Source organism: Artibeus jamaicensis, unplaced genomic scaffold (assembly GCF_021234435.1).
Source record: "Artibeus jamaicensis isolate MK-2021 breed Jamaican fruit bat unplaced genomic scaffold, CSHL_Jam_final contig_469, whole genome shotgun sequence".
Classification (NCBI taxonomy): Eukaryota; Metazoa; Chordata; class Mammalia; order Chiroptera; family Phyllostomidae; genus Artibeus; species Artibeus jamaicensis.
In genome coordinates this window covers 1990683-2014711 of record NW_026521847.1, presented here as the reverse complement: position 1 = coordinate 2014711, position 24029 = coordinate 1990683, and the positions used below count along the sequence as shown (strand labels likewise).

At 41.2% G+C, this 24029-nt stretch overlaps 1 protein-coding gene and 1 non-coding gene across 2 annotated transcripts; both read right to left on the bottom strand.

Annotated features, from left to right (window-relative positions):
- Positions 1–228: 228 nt before the first annotated feature.
- Positions 229–332, bottom strand: TRNAL-CAA (transfer RNA leucine (anticodon CAA)). Its single transcript has 2 exons — positions 295–332; positions 229–274 (listed from the first exon to the last, which is right to left on the bottom strand). It is a non-coding gene; the product is annotated as a tRNA-Leu (tRNA).
- Positions 333–6935: 6603 nt separating this feature from the next.
- LOC119054345 (zinc finger protein RFP) lies at positions 6936–22514 on the bottom strand. Its single transcript, XM_037152219.2, has 8 exons — positions 21761–22514; positions 20455–20550; positions 17845–18075; positions 14022–14044; positions 12195–12310; positions 12041–12073; positions 9591–9617; positions 6936–7757 (listed from the first exon to the last, which is right to left on the bottom strand). The coding sequence occupies exons 1-8, from the start codon at positions 22178–22180 to the stop codon at positions 7162–7164; spliced, it is 1542 nt and encodes a 513-aa protein (XP_037008114.1). The 5' UTR covers positions 22181–22514; the 3' UTR covers positions 6936–7161.
- Positions 22515–24029: the final 1515 nt, after the last annotated feature.

Below are 24029 nucleotides of genomic sequence, written 5' to 3'. Positions count from 1 at the left end.
TCCTTAGAGAAATCACCCCTTCTATAGCGATCTCTGCTTTTTATTAAGCGTCTTTGCCCCAAGTCTCGCGGCTTGCAAAAAATACCGCGATGATTCTGCTTTTAACGGTTTCTGTTCACAGTTCCTGTGAGCATATTTAAATTTTAAAAAATAACATAGGTTGATAAATTGTTTATACATATTGTTGAAATACGTTGCTTCCGAAAATGAGGAAAAAAAGGAAACACGTGTCAGAAGTGGGATTCGAACCCACGCCTCCCTTCGGAGACCAGAATCCCCACCACGGAAGCAAAGCTTGAGTCTGGCGCCTTAGACCACTCGGCCATCCTGACACCCTAGGAAGTTTTTCACACTTTTTGCTGGAATAAACTCTCTCTCTGTGACGTGCACTTAAAGAAGTATTTTTGTCAGGATCACTAGATAAATTCACGGGATAGGAAAAAAAACCTCAAGAGGATTGAAAAGGAAGACTTTGAGAGAGTAGAAAAAAATGTAATGCATAAAACTGCACACAGACCTCTCAGGGGACTGACAACGGTCAGCGCATGCGGAGAAGAAGGGTGTACGAAGCTGTCCTGTGTTCGGACGGACCTGTTCTCCGCCTAGTAGAACGATGCGCGGAGGTCGTTTTATCGGCTTGCTAGTCTCTATTCCTCAGTGAAATCTAGAGCGTGATTAGCTTTCATTTCCTCTAGGGTTTATTTTGAAGATAGTGAGAGAAAAATAATAATAAAAGCGACGAAATGACCCCAAGTCTACGACAGGGCCCCCATTTTTCTTTATTTAGTTCCTTTTGTACCCAGCTCTGCGTTGCCGCTCCCCGGCGATGAATCTCTGTCGGGCTCCGGAAGTGACAGCGCGGAGCGGTCCGGGGCGGTCCGTGTGGGAAGCGAGGTCTCCCGCCGGGGCTGGCGGGACACAGGCAGTCTCGACCTCGCTGCCCGCCGGGACGACAACGGCGAATTTTCGGGGACAGGGCGGGCGAGATCCGGGGTACCGCGCCACACCTCCTAATCAGATTCCTCCAGCTCCTCCTCGGCTTTTCGCAAAGTAATCCGAGTTCTGGGTTTGCCCCTTCTGAGGACACTTTTTTCCAAGGGTCCCTAAACTCATCAATGAGAACTGACTCCTCGGAGCGAACAGAGATCCTTTAGTCAGGGCAGAAGAGGGACGCGGCGATGCTGCCCCGGGCAACATCTGCACGTGTGCTGGGCTCCATAAACACGTCTGACGCTTAATTTAACTGCTGTACTTTTCACCATGTAGTTCGGAAAGTCGAAATATAGATTTGGGAATTTTACGTGAATTTTGTCTCTGTAGGTTGTTTTCTGTATTTATTAACACAAAAAGGTTTCCCTTTTTCTTTCTGTAAAAGTTAGGTCTCTCTTCTGCATGGTAAATGATTAATTTACTACACTTTCTTTAAGTTACTCCCAACATGGCAAGAGTAACCGCTTCAAAATTTATAATTATTGCAAAGTACTGCAGATTTCCTGTATTGAAGTGGTATTTGAACACTGGATTATTTCTAATTTTTCCTTTTCATGAGCAACACACTAAAGAACATCCTTGTTTGGATATTTTCAAATACCAGTATTTTTTTTCCTCAAATTTCTAGAAGAGAAAGTACTACATCAGTTTATCCAGTTTTAAAAGTTTTTGACAAATACCGTCCAACTGCTTACCAAAAAATTTTAAACACTTTAGATATCCCAAACCTGAACAACACAGGGTATTATAATTAAGCAAGAGCAACAGTTTAACAGATGAAAAAGATAACACATTGTTATATGGCTTTATTAGTGAGGCTCAACATTCCTGTTTAAAGGATTTTTTTCCCAAATTTTTATTGAGGTATTTTTTTGATTTATTAATCTCATTATGTGAAAAATAAACCCTTTTCATGGCAGTTTCTATTTACCAAGAACCCAGGCAGAAACTGGAGAATCCCATTAAGTCCCTTAACCACTTAATCAATTTCCATCTCATAAAAACTAAGAGCTACAAAATTAACAAGCTTCCCACCTCACTGTTTAAAAACTAAACTGTGGCCCACATTTAATGTCCTTGTAAAGTAGTATTTACTTTTATTCCTGGACTTTTGTCCCATTCTTATTTCTCTTTCTTTCTTTATGCAGGTTAAACTCCTGTTACCTTATTTTGCTTTTGTTTTGAACAGTTTAAAGTTCTTTCTGGATTAAGGTGAGATTATAATTAAACAAGTAAATATTTTTACTATTTACTAACTATAACTGCACCAGAAGTCATTCTTTTTATGAAAACATCTTCTGTAAGAGAAATTTTGAAACCACCCCCAAATTACTTTAAATAACAGGGGTAAAGGTGAAAATTCAGATGAGGCCGCATTCAAAATGGGATTGACCATATTTAAGTTTTTGAAGTTGAGAGATGGTACTGTGTACTTTCTTCATTTTGTGTGTTTCAAGGTTTCCATAGTGAAGGGTTCAACACAAGGTAGTGTGGGGAAATGAACCATAACCTCATCAAAAGAATGTTACTATTTTGACATTTCTTTACATTTTTAAATGTATAGGTTGGAAATTATTACATCTCACTACATCTGTTCTTTTTCTATTACATCATTTTGTGTATCACAGACCTCAACATGAGTTTGGCAATTATATCCCATGTTATGAACCAGATAAATTCTGTATGTGTTCTGAATGAGAAAATTAGGTTGAGATATAAGTGTACCTCAAAAGGTCACCCTCAAACGCCCTGGTTACATTTCAAACTTCAAATGCAAAATTAAGCCAACAAACCAGATCTGACAAATTTATGATTAAGCTAAAAAGAAAAGGCCTTTCAAAGTGAGAGGCAACAAGCTTTTTGTTGTTGTTGTTTTAGTATTAAAAATAATAGCTACTCAGGAAGCACTAATTCAGGCAAAAGCCCAAAGAGTGTTCCCATTAGGAGACAAAGACAATGAGTATATATGAGAAAGGAAATGGTAACAATTACATCAATAAAAAAAGATATTTCTATCATGCAGAAAAGCTAGCTAATACAGTGATGTTAATTCTAAACAATGTTTTTAATTTTCAGTCCAACAGTCCATACTGCTTTCTTGTTACTGTTGCAAAAAGTTTTTAGGGGGGGCATACTGTTACCCTAGGACCCATTCAAAGGTAATTTTGCTGTTTTAATATTTCAAAGTTTTGAGGCATAAGACTCTCAAGGCAGTACCTTTGGTAATGGCAGCTCCTACTCTATTTTTTTTCACTCCAAACAGAAAAAAGAAATGTAACAGGGGCATTACTGTCAAATTGAAGTACAGCATATCCTCAAATAACATTATAACACTGATGAGATGCCACACTCTTGTTTATATCTTAAGCTATAGTAATATGGATTTCATTATATTACATTTCCCTTTGACCACATTAAGTGAAGACTTCATTGTATTGTTTGCACTTGGAAATCTAAACTACTCCATTAACATCTTAGGCAAAGCCAATTCCCTTATAACAATTTACACTGGTTTGGTTGGGCCACCTCATTATTCTTCAGAGACTTCATGTAGGAAGAATTTGTGGGATAAAAGAGGGGCAGGAGGCTACTGATTTAATTACATAAACAAGCAAATTTACTGCACGACCTATACTGACCTCTCAGCCTCAAGAAAAAAGGGCACCAATTGAATTTAGACCTGGGAGTTCAGCTTCCTTCAGACACTGTGGTTCATACTGTCTTGAGCAGTACCCAATATTTCACTTATCTACAAATCTGTTATTCTCCACTTTGGATGTTATTTTTTTCTCCTAATTAATTTTAACTTTTTCACCAACAGAAGCCATGTTCTCTCCTATTCTCAGGAGTCAAGTTCAGCCGAACATACCCAACACTGGTTAACTGTGTATTTCTGTAAAAAAAAATCAGTGTCTTTCATTTTTGAAGAGGGAACCCATCCACCATTGGTGCACTAATTACCTTTTGAGTTTTGTTTTTTATTTTGCTGGGAGATGTCTATTTACACTTTTTGGTTGGGATGCAGAAAACAGAATGGCTCTCATTTACCATATGATAGCTAATACTCTTAATTTCATATAGTGCCTTTAATTGTTAGGCGGTTATCACATGTATTCTCTCTCCTCTCACTTGTAATCATGCAGAGGAGGGGCCTGTTCAGTTCCCTTTCGCTCTCTGAATCTGCTCCTTGTCTGCTCCTGGGAAGATGCTCTTCTCTACCTGTCAGACCAGTATTAGAAAAAATGAGAGCAGCTAAAGACACAAGATTTTCCTGGGGCAGCAAAAGAACTAAAGAAAGAGGAAGTTTTGAAGCCCTAATGCATAATTAACCTGAGGAAAGAACCAAAGAGGAGCCATACACACATAAAAAAATAAAGTGAAAATAAAATAAATTTTAAAATGCTACTAAGCCCCATGTCTGCCTTAAGAGGACCAAATCCCTGTTCAATGAATTCAAATGTTGCTATCTTTTTGTAAATGGGTAAACTTAGAATCACTTACAAGTTCATTTAGATTCATCAAAAATGACAGGGTTTTAAAAAATTAAAAATTTAAATACTTATGAACTTGTCACAATAACCTATGTCCTCCCCTTCCTCCCACACATCCCACTGGTAATCACAATTCTTTTGTCCATCTTATAAAAAGGGTATCATAAGATATATAGTCTTGAGACTTTTTTCACTAATTATTTTTAGTAAGAGTCACTCTTGTAATACATCCCCATTGAAATTGAAATAAGCTTGCTGAAGCCAATGAGGTTGCTAATTCCTACACCAGTTGCTGCTGTTATCAGAGATGCTGCTCCTGAAGCACTGGGGATAAAGTAGACCCAGTTACCCTCTAAGACAGGAGTGTCAAACTCACTTTCACCAGAGGCCACATCAGCATTGCAGTTGCCTTCAAAGGGCTGAAATAATTTTAGGACTGTATAAATGTAACTACTCCTCAACTGTTAAGGAATTGAAATTACATTCAGCCCTTTGAGGGCGACCTCGAGGCTGATATGCCCCCAGTGAAAATGAGTTTGACACCCCTGCTCTAAGAACTCGCTCCATCGGTCCCACAGTGACCAAGAGTCCATACCGACATCATTTTCTTGAACTGTTATAAGGTGCCCTCTTTGTAAGCCCCAATGGAATACATTAAATGAAAGTGGAATGTAAGCTTGATTGGAACTCTTCACCCAATCTTCCAGTTGCAGACCCATAAGCCTAGAGCAGAGTTACTAAACTAGGTATCCCAAGTACTGGCATTCTAAAGGCTCCCAGTCTCTGCTCTACCTTCCCATGCAGAAAAGTGTAATACATATATATAGTGGGAAAAGATATGATTTGATCAATCATGTGTTCCATCTCAATTTATATCCTGGCTCTGCTGCTTCCTGACTGTGCACCTCAGATAAGTCCCTTTTTTTCTCTGCTTGTTTCCTCATCTGTAAAATAAGGACAATGCCCATTTTGCAAGGTTGTTATGAACATTAAATGAGTTATTATGCATAAAGCACTTCATATCATATATTTGAAATATATGTAAAAATATGTACATGCAGATACGTATTTTTGGTATCATGTATTTATATTTAAGAGCATTCAGCAAAGCTAACCTAGTCTCATGGAAGCCCCCACTCTATAGCACTTGATTATGTTATTTCCCTTAAAATCTGGCAGATAAATAAATAGATTAGGACATACAACCAACTCATGATCTTCATCCATGGTATAGGACTAAGTGTAGATAAACAAAGTCTTATCTTCTGAGGCCATGTCCAAAACAGAAAAGATACAAATCCCCAGGAATGGAGATGTCCTTTCAACCTGTGGCAACCTCCATGACCCCAAGGGCTTAGCTTGGTTCTGGGTTGGGAAGCAAGTTCTGGACCTTCTGATAATGCTAAGTACTGCTGCATTATTCCACTGCCCATTATCAAAAGGACGTGAGAACACCCATTCCTAATGAAGTGGAATGGGTCCACTTCATTCCACTGTGCTAATCAATAGAAATCTAGGCACCATTAGAAAGTAGTGGTATGATCCAGCCAGAAGTAAAATATTGGCCAGAACAGAAAATCAACACCATTAACTATTTTCCCTTCCTCCAACATCAATGAACCCAATCCTATCACGACCAAGAAAACAATGTAAGCAACATCTATACTCACTTCACTTAAAACAGTGGGGCTTATACCCCAGGTAGAACTAAAAGCCATCTTGGGGACTTACTCAAAGTAATATGCCTTAGCTTTTGACTCAAATACCTTGTGATGCAATGGCCACAGGGAAAGAACTGTCCCTTGATAGGATGCACACTAGAAAGGTCAATTTCCCCATCCTCAAAAAATATGAAGAGGAAGGAACACGTCAATGAATCCCTGGAATACTATCCCAGAATCTTCCCAAGGACCATTAGTCCACAGACATGATTGGGAGGGGATGTAAACAATGAGTGATGAGTGGTATTGGGCAGAAAATTACCCTTAATGTGTATCCAGCACCAGGGCACACTTTTTAATGAAGTAAGCACACAAGTTCTCAGGATACAAGCAAACAACACAATGATTAGAACATTATCTCATAACAGAGAAGGGGCCATGTTTCCCGCATTATGGTAAAATAACTGTGACTAATCAAAACATATAGCCCTGCTTAATGGAGCGAGTTAATAAAAGTATGGCAGATTGGGAATCAGAGAGAGGAACTATTCCCAGAAGAAAAAACTGGGAAAAAGGGAGCCATGCTGACGGAGCCTCCTAGTTCCATTTCAGGTTCTCAGAAAGGAGGCCTAGTGCATGAATGACAGCAAATACCCATGTCCACTATGTAGGACTGAACCAGAGGAAGCCAGGCTGAGCCAAGCTATATCATGAATAGCTTTCCAAATTCAAAGATTATCCATTTTCTTTATCCCCTCCAGTAATGTACAAAACCAAAAACTGACACACTAGAGATGGACATCTGATTTTTATTTCTGAACAATCTTGATGCTTCTCATTACACCTCATTATTTTTGTGGGAAGAGGATGATAGAGACCATGGACATCCTATCTCCCACTGCAGGGGCATGGAAAGTGGTAAGGATATCCGGCTGTAAAGGACTCAAAGTGGCAAGGCAACAAGATCCCTTATGCCTGGGGTAGGATTATGGCCAACAGCCCTTCTGATCTGTACCTCCTCAAGGAGAGATCTCCATGGAATGACTGTGATTCCCAACGTGGCCAGAAAACCCATCGATCCCACTCATGGGGCAGATGATCAGAGGAGCTGCACTCTTCCCTCCTGAGTAGCTCAGACTGAAGTAAGGCCGGACAGGCCCACAGAAAGTAGCATGAGAGAAAGTAAAGGTGTGACACCTCTCTGTCACATTGTAGAAGGACACCTCACCAGCATCATAGTCCAAGAAAATCCCCACCCGCTGAAGAGGGGTCCTCAGGGGGAGGGCAGTCATTGGGGAGGTAAGAGCCCAGTATTCCTTCCCATACCACAAGGACACTGCCCAGAATCCATTCTGGGGGGCAGAGGTTACCCCACCTTTTCTGCACACTGAGTCTTCACAGACCCCTATGGTCCACTTGGCTTTATCTCCCACCTCTACCTCCCAATAATGTCTCCCAGCGATGAAGCATGGAGAGCCCAAGACACAGGGAAACAGATTGAAGCGCTCAGGGTTGTCAGGCAGGTCCTGCTGGAGGTAACTGTACCGCACTTGCCGCAGATTGTCAGAGAGGATCAGGCTGGGGTAGGCTGTGTCTGGGTCTAGAGTCACATCCACTGCAGAGACAGGGGAAGGGGAGGTCAGTTGAGGGCCAGGAGAGCCCACTAGAACGCCCCGCTTCTCTCCTACCTGCCTGAGAAAGGAATAAGAGCTCCCCGCTATAGGCTAAATTCATTTTATGATGAAATACATCCTCAACTGAACATTCAAAAAAATTACAGTTTGAATTATCTGGTTACCTTTTAAAGCCAAAATATACTGAAAATACTGAGGTTTTTACCTCTATTCCCATTCTTTCACATCTTAGGCCATATTATCCACTATAAACTGAATTTCCCACATATACTCAGAGTTTTGGAATTGTGACTAAGGAACTGGAAATCTGGAACAATTTGCCCATCTTTCAATTCACTTTTATATTCTCCACTCCATGAGAGGGTTTACTCAGCACATCCTAACCCTATTCTTCTTTTTCTAATATCCAACACATGACCCACACCTTCCTCAAAAAGTTGTTTTTACCAGCCCAAGCTATTTATAGTTTCCCTCTCTTAAATCTAAAACTGTGTCACACATGCCTCATACTCTGGTATTTAGTATTACAGCACCTTTCAATCATGTGGACTTCCTGCTTTATAATCACTGATACTTATTCTTGTATTTACTCTTCACAGTTTGTTCAGGAGAAAGATTCCCAAACACTATCCCTCCAAACCAAAGCTGAGCTGCATGAATCTCACAAAAGAGTCATAACAGGCAACTTGGTAGAGGTGAGCAAGACCCCAGATGGTCAGTTCTTTGTTCAACCATCTGTCCACGGCACTTACTCACGTCTTACTCATGCCATGGGTATACTTCACACATCCAACCAGACACAAACTCCCAGGGTAACACTGTGTCTTATGGTTTCTTGTTACCTTTATAGTACCCTGCACAATCTCAGACAGTTTAAGACATTAACAAGGTATTCAATTAACAGTTGTTGAAAATTAAATATGGGTCACATCAACTAGTTAACTCCAGTGAAGGAAGAACTGTTGTATGTGGAGTCTTTCTCTTCATAAAGAGGATTCCACATAACAGAAGATGGTTATGTGACTATGGAAAGTACACCCCAGATTTGAGTAACTGAGAACACAGATTTACCCAGTCTCCTTGAACATTAGGTGAAGGTATGGCCTAGAGGAGAGCGCAGTTTTAAATCTTTCCCCAAGGTATACAGACAGAAAGACACACACACAATTCCTAGACTTCCTAGTACTCAGAATGAGTTGAAGTCAATTACTTCTCCAATCACTCTTTTTGGAAGAATAGTTGGTTTCTGCAAACTATACAATGCACTGAGGCTAGGCAGGCAGAGCAATGTTGCAGGGTACTAGCAGTGTTCTCCTGTTTGGGAACTTCAGTTTTGCTCTGTAAATATTTACAGCACCTGATCTTCACTTTCTTCTCTTTCAAACGTCCCTGACTTCAGCTCTGAGTCATTGCAAACACATAGAAGCAAGCAGTAATTTTTTTAATGGTGTTTGTTTATAATTTTTTACACAGGTAACCTAAAGGACCCAGATTAGGCTGTTTCTAAAAGCATTCAATAGTGGTAGCCCTGGCTGGTGTAGCTCAGTGGATTGAGCGCGGGCCTGTGAACCAGATAATTGCGGTTCGATTCCCAGTCAGGGCACATTCCTGGGTTGCAGGCCAGTTCCCTGCAGGCCAATTCCCAGCAGGGGATGCATGAAAGGCAACCATACATTGATGTTTCTCTCGCTCTCTCCTTCCCTTCCCCTCTAAAGATAAATAAATAAAATTAAAAATAAAATAAAAGCATTCAATAGTGGTTATATTCTTAAGGATTTGTCTGCCTTTTCCTGCATAGTTTTTCTATCACTTACCTGAATATAATTGAGCCTCTCTTAATTCTGAAAAAACAAAAGTGAAAGGAAGTTATAGAGTCACGTAAGTATTTCCAGGAAATACCCACCTTGAGGGAGCTTTGCTTAGAGTCATCACACAGCAGATATCTCTATACTAGAAACTATTTCTCAGTCATGCACTGATTCCTTCATAAAATACATGACTCAATCATCTGGCTTTAAGGGAAGGGGGAAGGACTGGGAACTTTGGGTCAAAGGATAACCACATGCCTGACACCAGTAGCCTATTCAATTAAACTGAGGCAAAATCAAGGATTCCACCCTCCACTGTGCAAGTTGGGTCTGCAAGGGGGATACTGCTCTAAGTCTACACCACACACAACTCTTGGCTTTCATTAGGCACCTCTGTTCTAGGGGCTGGGTTGCTTGAGTGAGAGACACCTACCACACTGGGACAAATAAGACCATTTACTTAAAAAGCACTTTAGCCCTGGCTGGTGTGGCTCAGTGGACTGAGTACAGGCCTGCAAACCACAGAGTCATAGGTCTGATTCCCAGTCAGGGCACAAGCCTGGGTTGTAGGCCAGGTCCCCAGTAGGAGCTGTGTGAGAGGCAGCCACACATTGATGTTTCTCTTCCTCTCTTCCCTTCTGTCTAAAAATAGAATCTTTAAAAAAAAGAAGGCAGTTTATAAAGTTGACAAGACATTTAAGACAGATATGTTCACAGTAAGCCTTTTGACCAGTATGAGGGAAAAGAGAAGTGAGAACCAGATTGAGGAAGGTCATGTCTGAACTAAGGGCTTCTGGTATTATCCAATGTATTAAGTGGAACTTCTCCCTGTGTCTTTTACTTATGGACATGTGGGTATCCCTTAAATCTGTTGGTAGATACCAAAAGAGTATGTACCATACTCTGGCATGTATAATGCACATCCATGTTTTTGGCCCAAACTATCAGGGAAAAAAAATCCTTCATTTTAATTTTTAATTCAAATTTTATTTATTTATTTATTTATTTATTTATTTATTTATTTATATGTAGAGACTTGTGGTTTTTTGGTATTATAAAGGAATTTTAGCTTTTATTTTTGAACATACAGATATTGTTATTACTTTCTAGAGTTACACTTTTAACATATAAGCATTACTAAAATAATTAAAAACATTTACAGAGATATAGAATTATATAATATACATCCTTATTTTTCTCTCAAAAATTTGGGCAAAAAGTGAGCATTATACACAGCAAAATATAGTATATGAAAAGATATAATGCAAATAAAGAATCAGCATACATAATGTAGTACATTATCAGAGATTACGGAGAAATGTAATTTGTAATAAGTAAGAAAATGGTTTACCTACATATAAGGATTTCAGATTCCACCAGGCTGCCTAGGAATTTTAGCAGTTAATACATAGCCAGCTCCTAACTGAATTGGCGTATAAACAGAAAATTTTATATTTGAAAGAGTTTTCCTTAAATACCTAGAAAACTTCATTTAATAAAATACAGAGTTTATTATGTGAATCAGACTCCATTATAAAGGCTTTAGAAATGGCACCTAATTTAATTTAATCCTTACAACCTTGTGAGCTAAGAGCTATTATTTTCCTTATTTTTCAGATAAAGAAACTACAAACACACCTCATTTTACTGAGCTTCACAGATATTGTGGTTTTTATACAAAGTGAAGGCAAGACCCTCTACCAGCAAAAACATTTCAATTTGCTGAGGGCTCAGAAGATAGTTAGCATTTTTTAACAGAGTATTATTAAATTAAGGCATGTACATTTTTTTAGACATAATTCTATTACACATTTAACAGACACTACAGTGTAAACCTAACTTTATATGAAAGTTACTGGGAAACCAATATTCTGTGACTCACTTTATTGCAAAATTTATTTTATTGTGATGGTCTAGAACCAAACCTGCAGTGTCTCTGACCCATGCCTGTATGGTACAGATCCACAAGGCAGTGCTGGGCCCGGGACCCAGGCACCCTCACTCCTGAATCCCACCCCTCACCACTTCCCTGAAGGTGTTGGCCTCCTACACCGGTCAGTAGCTATACCCGGAAGCAGTAGGAACTCTGTAAATTATAACTATAAAAAGTGGGTGAGATCAAATGTAACTACGATAGTTTGTATGTACTCTCTTTCCCAATTAAAGAATAAAAATAAAAACAATTAACACTAATTTTGGATTAATTTTGGATTGTCTATTTTTTCCTCCATCAATGTAGATTGAGAACTAAGTGCATATAGTTAAAAGACTTCAGAGTGAAACAAGAAACTATTAAGTGAAGAAAATTAACAAAGAAAAAGGAGAGTGTAAAATATCAGGGACAGCTGCCCCGTGGGCATCTATCACCCCTACCCCATTTCCCCACACTGTTAATGCAGATGCTTGTATTCCTGAGAAATTACAACATCAAAAGCCCATTAAGTAGATAAATTTACCTTGAATTTTCTCCATATCTGACTGCATTTTTTCTAAGGAGAGAAAAGAAGATAATCAGTTTGCACCTTACCACCTGGAAAATGTGTCCTGTCAGGCAACACATTTTCAGAGCATAAATCCATTTCCCCTCACAGGTCCCTCTTCTCATATTACCTGTGAACTGCTTCAGACTCTCAGTCATGAACAGACATTTTTGTGCAAAAATATGGATCTTCTCTTGCAGATCTGGAGGTGTAATCCAAGGTTCAGGGATCCTAATTCTTTCAGCCCTAAGTTTAAAAAGAAAAAAGAGTGAATCCCTTCCCTGACTCCATGACCTTCCAAGGGCCAGAACAGGGCCTGAGCTGCACTAGCTAACAGAAGTCAACAGTTTTTAAAAACCACCTTTTTCCATAGTCTTTTCCTAGACTATGATCCTTTAGACCAAAAAAGGAGAGATCTTATTTTTTTATCCCCCAAAGCATAAAGCTCATTGTTTTTCCAAAAGGTATACTGAATTAAATTGAACTTAAGGCCAGAAAGCCCTATACATAAAGTCCTAGATATTCATAATGGTCAATGACCCATAATCCTCAGGTTCCCAAATATAATGAGAATATTTTCAGACAGATGGGTAATCTCTGGACAATACCCAATTACCCACATCTTCAAAGGATCTGTGGCAAAGACTGAGTGCTAATTGTCTACCCACAAATATCCCTTCTTCCATCTTCCAAACTTCACTGGGTTTTCAGCTGCCCAATCTAGCTGTGACCTGTGACAGAGTTCTAGCCAATAAGAGGTTAAAATGTATCTTGTATTAATTTAAGACGTTGGCCTAAAAAAGAAATACAAAGTGACTTATCTCCTTCCTGCTGGTTGGCATTCTAGCAACTATCTTGGATTATAAAAACGAGGGCCATACTTTAGGGATGGCAGAAGAGTGAAGGAAAAGAAACCCGAGAATCTTATGATCACTGAAGCTATCATTCTAATCTTGGGCACATTTCTTACATGGTAACAAAATTTTTTATGTTTTAGCCTAAAGACCATGAAATTTTGGGTTTCCTATCTCATATAGCCTAACCTAAATATTAATAGAACAAATGCTAGAATCCTATGTTAGGCCAAAAGTCAAAGTAACAAGAAAGGTAGTATTTGCTGGGGCAGCTGGCTGGGACATTTCCACGTACCAACTCATCTCCCTCCTGGAGGCCTTCAAGAAACAAGTCTGTCAACATGATTCTACCACAACTGTGAGACCCTTCCCCATCTCCTCAAATGTTCCTACACGATCAAGCTGCATTTCCTCTGGAGGGTTTTCATCACTTAGGATTTTGATCAGCTTCATAGTTCAGCTCCATCAAAGTCGGTTTCCACCCCTTTAGGCACTTCACCAGACATCATGTCCCCAGGCCTACCTGGCTGCCCTCGCCACCTGCCTGCAAACACAGCTTTGCTGTGGCTTCTTGCCCACTCTAAGCTCTCCCTTTTTAGTCATGTTCCAAAACCCAGGGAGCCCCTTTTCTTCCTCACTTTCTCTCTGATGATACTGTACAGAAATATTGAGAATATAAGCCAGAATCCAGGTGTCTCAACACTAATTACATAACTATGCTGATCATACCTTTTTTAGGCTATGCAGAAAGAAAGAATAAAACAGAAAGGATTCTGAAATGTTTAGAACACAAAAATCGTAAGATACCCCTGCACTCTTCACAAGTCTCTGTAAGCCTCTACCCTCCCCATGGAAGTGTCCTCACAAGCACCATTCTAAGTGAGCCCCCTACTCCAGCACCTCACCCCCATGATTTGTCAACAATTCCTGAGTTTTAATGAGAAAAGCTCTGGTCCATCCAATTTCTTTGAGCACTAGTGATTCTGTGCAGGGACAGGCAAATTACGTGACCATTTGGTAGCTTTGAGCTCCTTTCATGATTTATTAAGTAAAAGGAGACAGTCTTCTGCTTGATTTAACACTGGGGAGAGAGAAAACGGTACCTGCTCAATGTGTCCCCGATGTCCTATAAGAGGAAGGAAAAGGATAACCATGAGAAGTCATTCATAACTTCAGTTTTCTTTCATAGATGTTTGCTGAAAACCCAACTACAGACTGGTCCTGGGAGAAACCAGGAAGACAAGGAACCCCATTCACAGTCAAGGAGCTAAAAATCAGGCAGAGGAAGCTTGGATGCACACTATTTGCTGAATGGCATTTCCTGGGTCCTCCTACTATAACACTGCTCAAGGACTTCAAGATGTCAAATGAAGCATCCCACCCTTGGACCACAAATGTTCAACTTGCTTCCTTTGATTTGTTGTGACATAATTTCAAATACACAGAAAAGCTGCTAGCACAAAAAGCTCCTATATACTTCTTACCCAGACTTACCAGATGATATAAATGTATTTATCTTAAGGACCACTTAAAAAGTCATTATTTAATTATATCCCTTGACCCCTTTATGTGCATTTCCTAAGTATATTTGCTTATATAACCACTGCATAGTTATCAAACTCAGGAAATTGAACATTGATGTTTATCTAATCCATACTCCATATTCTAATTTAACCAACTGTTCTTTATAGCTACTCCTCCCTGCTAAAGTAATCCAGGATGATCTACTGCACTTAGCTTTGATGACATGTGTCTTTATTCTTGAACAGTTCCTTAGAATTGATTTTATTTTCCATGACACTGACACTGGTTTAATAATGGCTAGGTATTTTATAGAATGTCCTTCTATTTAGGTTTGTCAGATACTCTCCTCAGGATTAAATTTAGCTTGTACAACCTTTGAGCAATGTCTTTGTGCCCTTTTAAAGGTACACAATATTTGCTTTCTTCTTACTAATGATATTCTGACCACTGCATAGCTACTATTTTTCCTTATTAATAATTAGTAGGTATAATCATAAGTAACCTAAAAATGATCATTCATACTTTGAAATTGTTACTATTCAATTCTTATTAAACTTTCCTTCCCTTTTTTTAACATTCATCATTATGGTCTGAATTAACTTTCATTATGATGGTTGTCAACTGACCATTTTCCAACTTCAAATTCCTTATATATTACTTAGTCAATATTCTACTAGAAAGAACTTTCCCTTCTTATTTATTATTAGCATGGACTCAGATTCTTACACTATTCAATGGGTTATAATCTATCACTGTTTTTATTTCAGTGCTCAAAAAGTCTGAGCACTGGCCCTAGAGAATCTGTCATTCTTTCTTCCATTTCTTCCCATCCTATTCTCCTCATTCCCGTATTTTCTGGTTTACCCTTACAGTATTATTCTATGCAAACATAAGCAAAATGCAGGTATTTTGCAATTAGCTCTTCTTCAGCACAAAAAGTAGCATACTCTCCATTTTGTGCTTTGATTTTTTTCACTTAAGACTGTATCCTGTAAACCACTCCGTTCATGTGTCTTTTTTGCTTCTTTACAGTTACATAGTATTCCATTGTATGTGGATGTACACACACAACTGCATGGGTATGCTTGCAAATGACTGACTCAACCACTTACATGAAATATCCGGAATAGGCAAATCCAGAAACATATAGCAGATTGGTGGTTGTCAGTTGGTAGAATGGGATTAGAAATGAGTACAGGTTTCCTTTTGTGGAGATCAAAGTGTTTTATAACTAAACAGTTGTGATAACTATATAACACTGTCAGTTTACTGAATGCTACTAAGTTGCATACTTTGAAATGGTTGAAAAAGTGAATTCATTAAGCACATTTTATCACACATAGACACACACACAAACAAAACCCTGAAGTCCATCTTTCAAAGCTCTCTTCCTGGATGAGCCCAACTACCTGTGTTCCCTATTCCTGTTTCAGAGCAGCCATGGTCTAAGAAAGGAAAAAGATGGGGCAGACTGCCTCCAGCATAACCCCAAGTTCACTGACCAAGTATTATGTCTCATGAACCACCTGGCTTTACTTTGAAATGGTGATTTCAGAACTTTCCCTCCAGGCTGGTGTGGCTCAATGTGTTAAGCACCAAAAGGTTGCCAGTTGATTCCTGGTCAGGGCACATGCCTGGGTTGCTGGCCAAGTCCCAGTTGGGGGTGTGCGACAGGCAACCAATCAATGTTTCTCTCCTACATTGATTATTTCTGTCCCTCTCTTTCTCCCTCCCTTCCCCTCTCTCTAAAAAATAAAATTTTATTAAAAAAGAAAAGAACTTTCCCATATTCTTCGAAGCTCATATTTTCCCTAATATTTTCCTTCTCAGACATGATCTTGCTTTTTAACCTCAAAAGAGAATGAAGGTCACCAAGTTTTTATGAAATCTTACAACCTGCCTGCACCTACCTCTCTTGACAGTCCATTCTTCCCAGACAATAGAGAATCTTCCAAAACCAACTCCTGCACACATGCTTTAGTTCCCATTCCCTTCTGCCTTTTCGGGAACAACACAATGGTTTTCATGGTTCCCCTTTGCAGTAAAGTCATTTCCCCTTTGCCTTCCAGGCAAAGTATGCTCTGGTCTCTTAATTTTTTCTGGCCTTTACCTTCAGTGCTGCATCCAGACAGAGCTGATTGCCTTCTCAGCTCTGTGATAATCAGTGATTAGTCCATCACTGTTATAGTTTCAAGATTTTTCCTTACCTTGTTCCTTATATATAGGCTCTCCTCCCTATACATTTTTTAAAAATGTATAATTAGTTTCTTTAAGAATCCCCTCCCGTGAAACCCCACAATTCTACCTCATCTCCAAGTATTTTCTTATATCTCCTTCAGTCTTACTTCTTGTAACAAGTCATCTATCTACTCTCATAGTCTCCACTCACCACACCCAGATCCTACCACCTTCCCTGACCAAATCCTGACCAAACTGTCCCATGTGGCAGTTCCACAAATATCATCCCAATGGCCATGTTTTCTAAAGATTTTATTTATTTCTTTTTAGAGAAAGGGGAAGGGAGAGAAACATCAATGTGTGGTTGCCTCTCATGCGTGCACCCCCCACTGGGGACTTGGGTTCCTGGGGAACCCAGGCGTGTGCCCTGACTGGAAATAGAACCAGCAACTCTTTGGTTTGCAGGCTGGCACTCAATTCACTGAGCCATACCAGCCAGGGCACAATGTTTTCAAAATCCATGGACATCAGCCCTATTATTTCACCTCAACTTTGCTGTCCACTCCCTTCTTCCTGCAACATTTTTCCTTCTCAACTGCACTTTGACTCTCTGGTCACCTGTTCCCTTTGCAAGCCGTTCCTTCTCTCCCTGGCAATAAAATACTGGTGTTCATCAAGGTTTGAAGTTGCCCATCCTCTTGTGGTTCTAAAGCAGGAGTTGGTAAACTTTTTTTTTTAAAGGCCAGACAGCCCTGGCTTGTTGGTTGAGAGTAGTCCTGCAAAGCAGAAGGTCGCTGATTCGATTCCTGGTCAGGGCACATGCCAGGGTTGTGGGCTCAGTCTCCAATTGAGGCAACAATAGATGTTTCTCTCATGCATCAGTGTTTCTCTCCCTGTTTCTCCCTCCCTTCCCCCTCTCTAAAAATAAATAAATAAAATATTTTTAAAAAAGAATATAAATTTCACGAGAACTTATTCACCACTTAATCCTATTGTCTAACCCAGAGCAGATCATTCACAAATGTTGAATGAACAAATGACAGACAGGCATCACCACTTTGCTAAGGTCTTGGCTGGGTGAGGTCTACTGCAGCTTTACCACCTGCATTATGAAGCTCACACCACAGAACCACTTAGGTTAACCACTCCTGCTCACATCCATGCTGTTTAAGAGAAGGGAGACTTGTCAACAGGCACTGTCTGGGCAGGGAGCTCTAATCTTACCTGCAGGAGTTCCCTGGTGGGCTGCTGTTGCTTCTCTTCCAGCTGGGTGATCAGGCTGCTGAGCTGGGAGATGTTGCAAGAGAACTGTGTGATGGCACCATTGATGCTGTTGTAGATAGCCAAGTCCAGTTCCTCAAGGCGGGCTAGAAGGCGATATTCATGCTCCTTCAGGGAGTGATACAGCTGCTCGAATTCCCAAATGATCTTCTCCCTCTCCATCTGGGTCAGGCTCTGTGCACACAGGGAGGGGCAATGAAGACAGGAAATGTTTACTTTTACAGCCCTTCCCCATTTCTCACCTACTACCCACTCCAAGATCTCATGATTGCATCCAGAATACTAAAAAGTTATCTTGTTCACTCACTTGTTTTTTCCAATCTTTACTGATTGGCTATATAATGGCCAAGAACTGAATTGCCCCAGGGATAATTAAGACAGTCACTGCCCTGAAGAAACTCAGTCAAGTGAGGGTCAATTCATGTGACACATGTATGTAATCATGGATGGAAAGTAAACACAGGGTGACAAATGTAGTAAGAAAAGTTGGTACAGCCTTTACAAAAGCAGTGTCCAGAGACTTCTAGGATGAACAGGAGCTCACGTAGTCAAAAGCCAGGAGAGCTTGCCAGGCAAAAAAAGTCACACAGGCAAGAGAATAGAGAGAGACGGCAATCAGCTCTGTCTGGATGCAGCACTGAAGGTAAAGGCCAGAAAAAATTAAGAGACCAGAGCATACTCTGCCTGGAAGGCAAAGGGGAAATGCCTTTACTACAAAGGGGAACCATGAAAAGCTATAAGAGAAACATTATAAGCCCGGTAGAAGACCATTCGCAACATTCAAACACAATTTCTACAATAATCCTCACATAATAACCTTAATCTACACCCTCCATCTGACTTTCAAGGTTCATTGGTGCAGACCTATTTGCCAAAATACCCTTCATTCTCTATCCCATCTCCCACAGAAAGGGCCCTATCAATACTTTGTTGTAAACAAAGGATGAGCAAACTCCCTGTGTTTACTCCCTCTGAGTAAAGTTTTATTGGAACATAGCCACACCCATCATTTACATATTATCTTTATATGCGTTGGAACTACAACAGAGCTGAGTAGTTATAACTGATGATATGGCTCACAAAGCCAAAAATATTTACTATCTAGTACTTTATACAATGCTTATTCACCTATTTAAACTCAGCTCCTGAGAACCTTCCCTCACTAACCATCCCTCTTAACCACCCTTCTTAAGCACTTGTATAAACACTTTTGTTTATAAATCCCTTTTAAGCTCATACCTCTCCTCAGCTGGATAAGTCTTTCCAAGACATACACCACATAATATATCTCAGAAATGGAAAATTAAAGCTGAAAGAGACCTTAAAGATCAACTAATTGAAAGTGCTTCTCAAGGGGACGTTCTATATCTATATCTATATCTATATCTAATCTCCACTAGGGGGTGGAGTAGGAAGCAATTCTGTCTAGCATGGAACTGTTTCTAGATTAAAGTACATTTAGCATCCCTGCCCCACCCTTCCCAATCACTGCATTACTTGAATGACAGACTAAGAAACACATACCACTGAGGAGGGCACAGCACTACTAGGCTTAGTGAAAAACAAGTAGAGTCCAACCTACTCATTTTACATATGAGAAAATTGAGGCCTCAAGAGGTTATATTACTCTGTCCAACTATCCCACTGGCTAGTGTTAGAGCCAAGAAGTATGTACAGGTACTCTATGAGAGAAGGGCTGTCTCCTCTCTTTGACAATCCCCCTACAGAAGATAAAGTTGTATGTGAAATAATTTGACTCTGCACAAACTCACTAGAAGGTTTTCCATCCATCAGACCTACTTTCAAGCAAAGGGAACTGAGGTCTCCAAGGACTTGTGTGAGCAGAACAAGTGGTGGCATCTAAGGGCATCATGGGAATAAGTTCCTTGTCCAAAAGTTCTCAGCTACACCCTGGCCAGGACTGAAAAAATTTCTCACAAGATGGTGTTAGACAGTACTAGTCTAACAGTTTGCTTCTAACATGCAAATACCTGTAATGGGTAGGAATTTTTAATACTTTATTTATTGTTCAAAAAAATGCTTGAAAACCCAGGTGATGGATTTTTAAGAATACATTATAAAAGTCTCTGTACTTCTTGTTTTCGTTCTCGTAACAAAACCCCCAAATATCCCTATCACAAATTAGCACACAAGCCACTTGCTAAGGCCTTGGGAGACTAGGGCAAGGAAACAAAGTGAAATGTTCAGAATTGAAGTGTCAAGAAAGTGAACATTCCAACAAGAAGCAAAAGTAGGGCTTATGCAAAGCCACTATCAACATCTGTCCGCAGAATAGGACCAAAGGAAGCTAACTCTGCCCAAGAACTTAATTCTTGTCAGCTTTGTCAAGGGTTAACCCATACCTACATAAAGCTAGAGGGTTAAACTTTTGATAGGTCAGACCTCCAGGGTTTCCAACCACCATAAGGCACTGTTTCACCTTTACCTAGAAGTATGGGTGACTTGGCTGGACAAGGTTAAGTAACATCAGGTTTACGAAAGAGAAAATAACCAGCAGAAGTGTTATTATGTGTAAATTCCGAAGGCCCTTACCAAGAGTTCAGCTCGTGCCTGCTCCCCCTGTGCCCGGCGCCTCTTCTTTAAGTCTTTCACTCTTTTTAGGTGGTCCAGCTGGTTCTGAATTTGCTCCTAAGAAAAGCAAGAAAATCAGGCCATTCAAGATTAGGCAGACCTTAGCACCAGCATGACTATTCTTCTCATCACACATGAAACCCACATTTCTGATGCCAAGACCTGGGTTAGAGACTGTTCTTTGACCACACTGCCATCACCAAGGCACAGTGGTCACCACAACCTCTCCTTTGGCAGTTTCTGTGTAACTTGAACAGTGAGTCAACTACCTGACCCTGAAGGTGACTGCATGGCCTAGTGCCACAATTTTCAACCTTTTTCATCTCATGGCACACATCAACTAATTACTAAATTCTGCAGCACACAAAGAAATGTATTTTTTGCTGATCACACACAAAAAACATTAAAAAAGGTATAATTTTGATTCATTCACAACAGACAGCCTATCATTGTGTTGGCTGTTGTTATATTTTTATTTGACAATCTAAGAGAAATGAGCTCAGTGGCCCTGACTAGTCAGGTGCTGCATGTTTTAAAATTTTCAGGGCACAGGGGTTTAAAAATCACTGGCCCAGTGGAAATGTGACTGAACTAAGAGGCTTCAAATTAAGTTGCAGCTATTCCATGGCATGCTGAAAACATTACTTTGTTTCTATATTATTGTTTAGCTGTGCTATCTGTTCAACCGTTCACAAAGGGGTTCCACACATCATTTTATTTCATTTAATCTTTATAATAACTTACCATCTGTGAGTCTTAGTGGTTGAACTTAAGCAGTAAATAGTTGTGTTCTTTTCCTTGAGTTTCTAGAGCAGAACAGAGCACTGGGAAGTGCTGGGGAAATGTTTATAGACTAGGTGGTAGATAGCTGCTATATATACTGCCTATTATATATATATAGCCTATTAACGTGTGTTTTTGCCTCAAATAGTTTTACAAGCATCCTTTGTACAGCCGGTTGGTGTGAGATTCCCGTGGGCCGACTTCCTATATAATGTGCCCGTGAGCCAGTAAACATGGGGGCACGGAAGGAAAGGAGAGTGGGGACGGGGAAACTTGTGGCTTCCTTACTATCTACAGGTTTTCTTCCCAAATCGAAGTGCCCAGGCTCGAGAGCTGACAGAGAGGAAATGACGGCTGTGAACAAGTCCGGCTCAGCCATTTTCTAGACGGAGAAAAAAAGGAAGCCTCTGGCTCTCTCCTCCCTTCGTCAACTGGCCGCCCCTCTTCCCTGCCACCCATCCTTCTCCGCGCACTCGGACCTCACCTTGAATCCCTCCACCGCTTCCTCCAGGGGCAGCACGCTGTGGCCGCGGTGCTCACGCGAGCGGTCGCACACCACGCAGATGGGCATCTGGTCCTCCTCACAGTACAGCTTCAAGGGCTCCCGGTGTTTCTCGCACACGCCCATCTCGCCTCCGGGCCCTGACGGCCGCTCTGTGCGCAACTGCTTCACCAGTTGGGTCACGTTGGCCAGGTGCCGGTTGGGCCGCAGGTGCCGCTGCGGGAAGGTCTCTCGGCACTGCGGGCACGATACGTTGGTCTCCGCCGCGCCCCAACAGCGGATAAGGCAGGCGCAACAGATGTTGTGGCCACAATCGAGCATCATGGGCTCGGCAAAGTACTGCAGGCACACGGGGCAGGTGGTCTCCTGCTGTAAGCACTCCGCCACGCTCCCGGAGGCCATGGCGAGGGCCTGCAGGGGTGCACAAGCATGGACCCCAGCGCCCAGCTCTTTGCGAAGCCGAACCCTACTGCGTTCCCCGCAGTTCGCAGCGTCTCGGCGGTGTAAGAAAGCAAGCTGGGCCGGCAGAGGGCGGTGCCTCCCGAGCCCAGATCCTAGGCGTGCCTGTGCGCTGGAACCGCGAAGGAGACTGGCCACTCCCCTCGCCCCTGTGCCGCGCTGAGTGAGCTTGGGAATACGGCGACCCCACAAAACCAGCAAATACGCCACAGGAGATAGGGGGTTTGAAGCGGTGGGGGTGGGGAGCGGTTGCAGCAAATGCCAAAGAGCAACGTACCACGTGGCCGCGTCCGAGAAGATTCCGGAAGCCGCACGGAACCCAGTCTGAGAGCGGAAGGGGCGTGCCCAGGGGCGGAGCTTAACCGGAGCATCCTACAGCTGTAGAATTTTGTGGCCTCGAGTCCTGAACAGTTTCCTCCAGGAGAGCACAGCGGCGGCCCGGCCGCTGAAAGACGGAACACGCAGGAGCACAAGCCTCGGGCACTGGTAATAAAAGCAGTGTAAACCGGGCGTGACGGTAACAGAGTAGCCCTTGCCTTAACGCTCTGGGCCCACTGCCGAGCTTCCGCAGCCATAGGCCTGGTCCCCTGTCTTTGACTGGACTTCCTGTACCGTGCTCTGGACTCAGCTCCCAAGAGAGAAGAAAGCTGGCTCTGCGTTGATGTGGGAAGAGTAGGCATCTGGCCCCTTCCCCAGGAGGGACAGAGGTAGCCAACAGGGCTCCACTCGGTCTGTGGGGCGTTTTATTAAACAACCCCGTTTACCGGCACCCGCAATTTTGTTTCGAAAAAGGAAGGCTTAATTATCATACGGCAACAGAGAAGGAGAGAGGGAGGGAAAGAAACCCGCTTCATAGACTTATATTGAATAGGACCTAAACATGCTTGCTCCTTCCCGAAGTATAGGAGCTTGATAATACTGCAGTAACTTGGGTTCATTTCATTATCTAGTAGATTTACAAATCTTTTGGGTTGCTCCTTCATCCCTACCGTATTTCTTAGTTTCCTTTGCTATTTTCTCAGTGTTGTCTTTTATCCTGTAGATTTAATTGAATCTTGACAGACTTGCTTCGCATATCTCTCAACTTGCGTGTGTTCAAGTTCCATTACTATACTTTGACCTAAATTATTTCAACAACGTCAGTTTGCAAATGTTTTTTTTTTTTAATGAATTAGTAACTGGATCAACCAGTTCCACTAGTTTACCTATTTCTAGTCTTTCCCCGTACCCTAATTTACATAACAACCTGAAGGGAGAGAATCATCTTAAAAAAAAAAAAAAAAAACCTAAAATGTTTCCTTCTTTCTGTCACTTCTCACTTAGAAATCTTCAAAGCATCCTTTTTGCTTCCAGAGCATTGTCCAAACTTTGAGCATGGAGTTCAGTCCAAGCACTTCTGGCTTCCAACATTGGCAGCCATCCTCACTGTCTTCTAATAATGTTGCCAGCCCAGCTTCTGGTTCAGATTGTGCTCACTACAATCCTCTACAGAACCTACTCATGATCCTGTCCCTTTCTTGGAGCTTAGCCTAAACAAGCAGGCCACTCAGTCTCTGTCCAATAAGCCTCCCATGTTTACATAGCACCTCAAATTCTGATACTTGGTTATTTTCTATCTAAGACTTTTTTTGACTTTGCTTTGTATGGAACTCTTACCTGTTAAGGATTTTTTAGAACACTAACTTTATAAATAAGGAAACAAGTCAGATCCTTAAGTAACTCTTATGAGGACAGAAGCTCCTCTGCAAACCTATGTTCTCCATTATCATACTGATGGTACTTAAATTCTTGT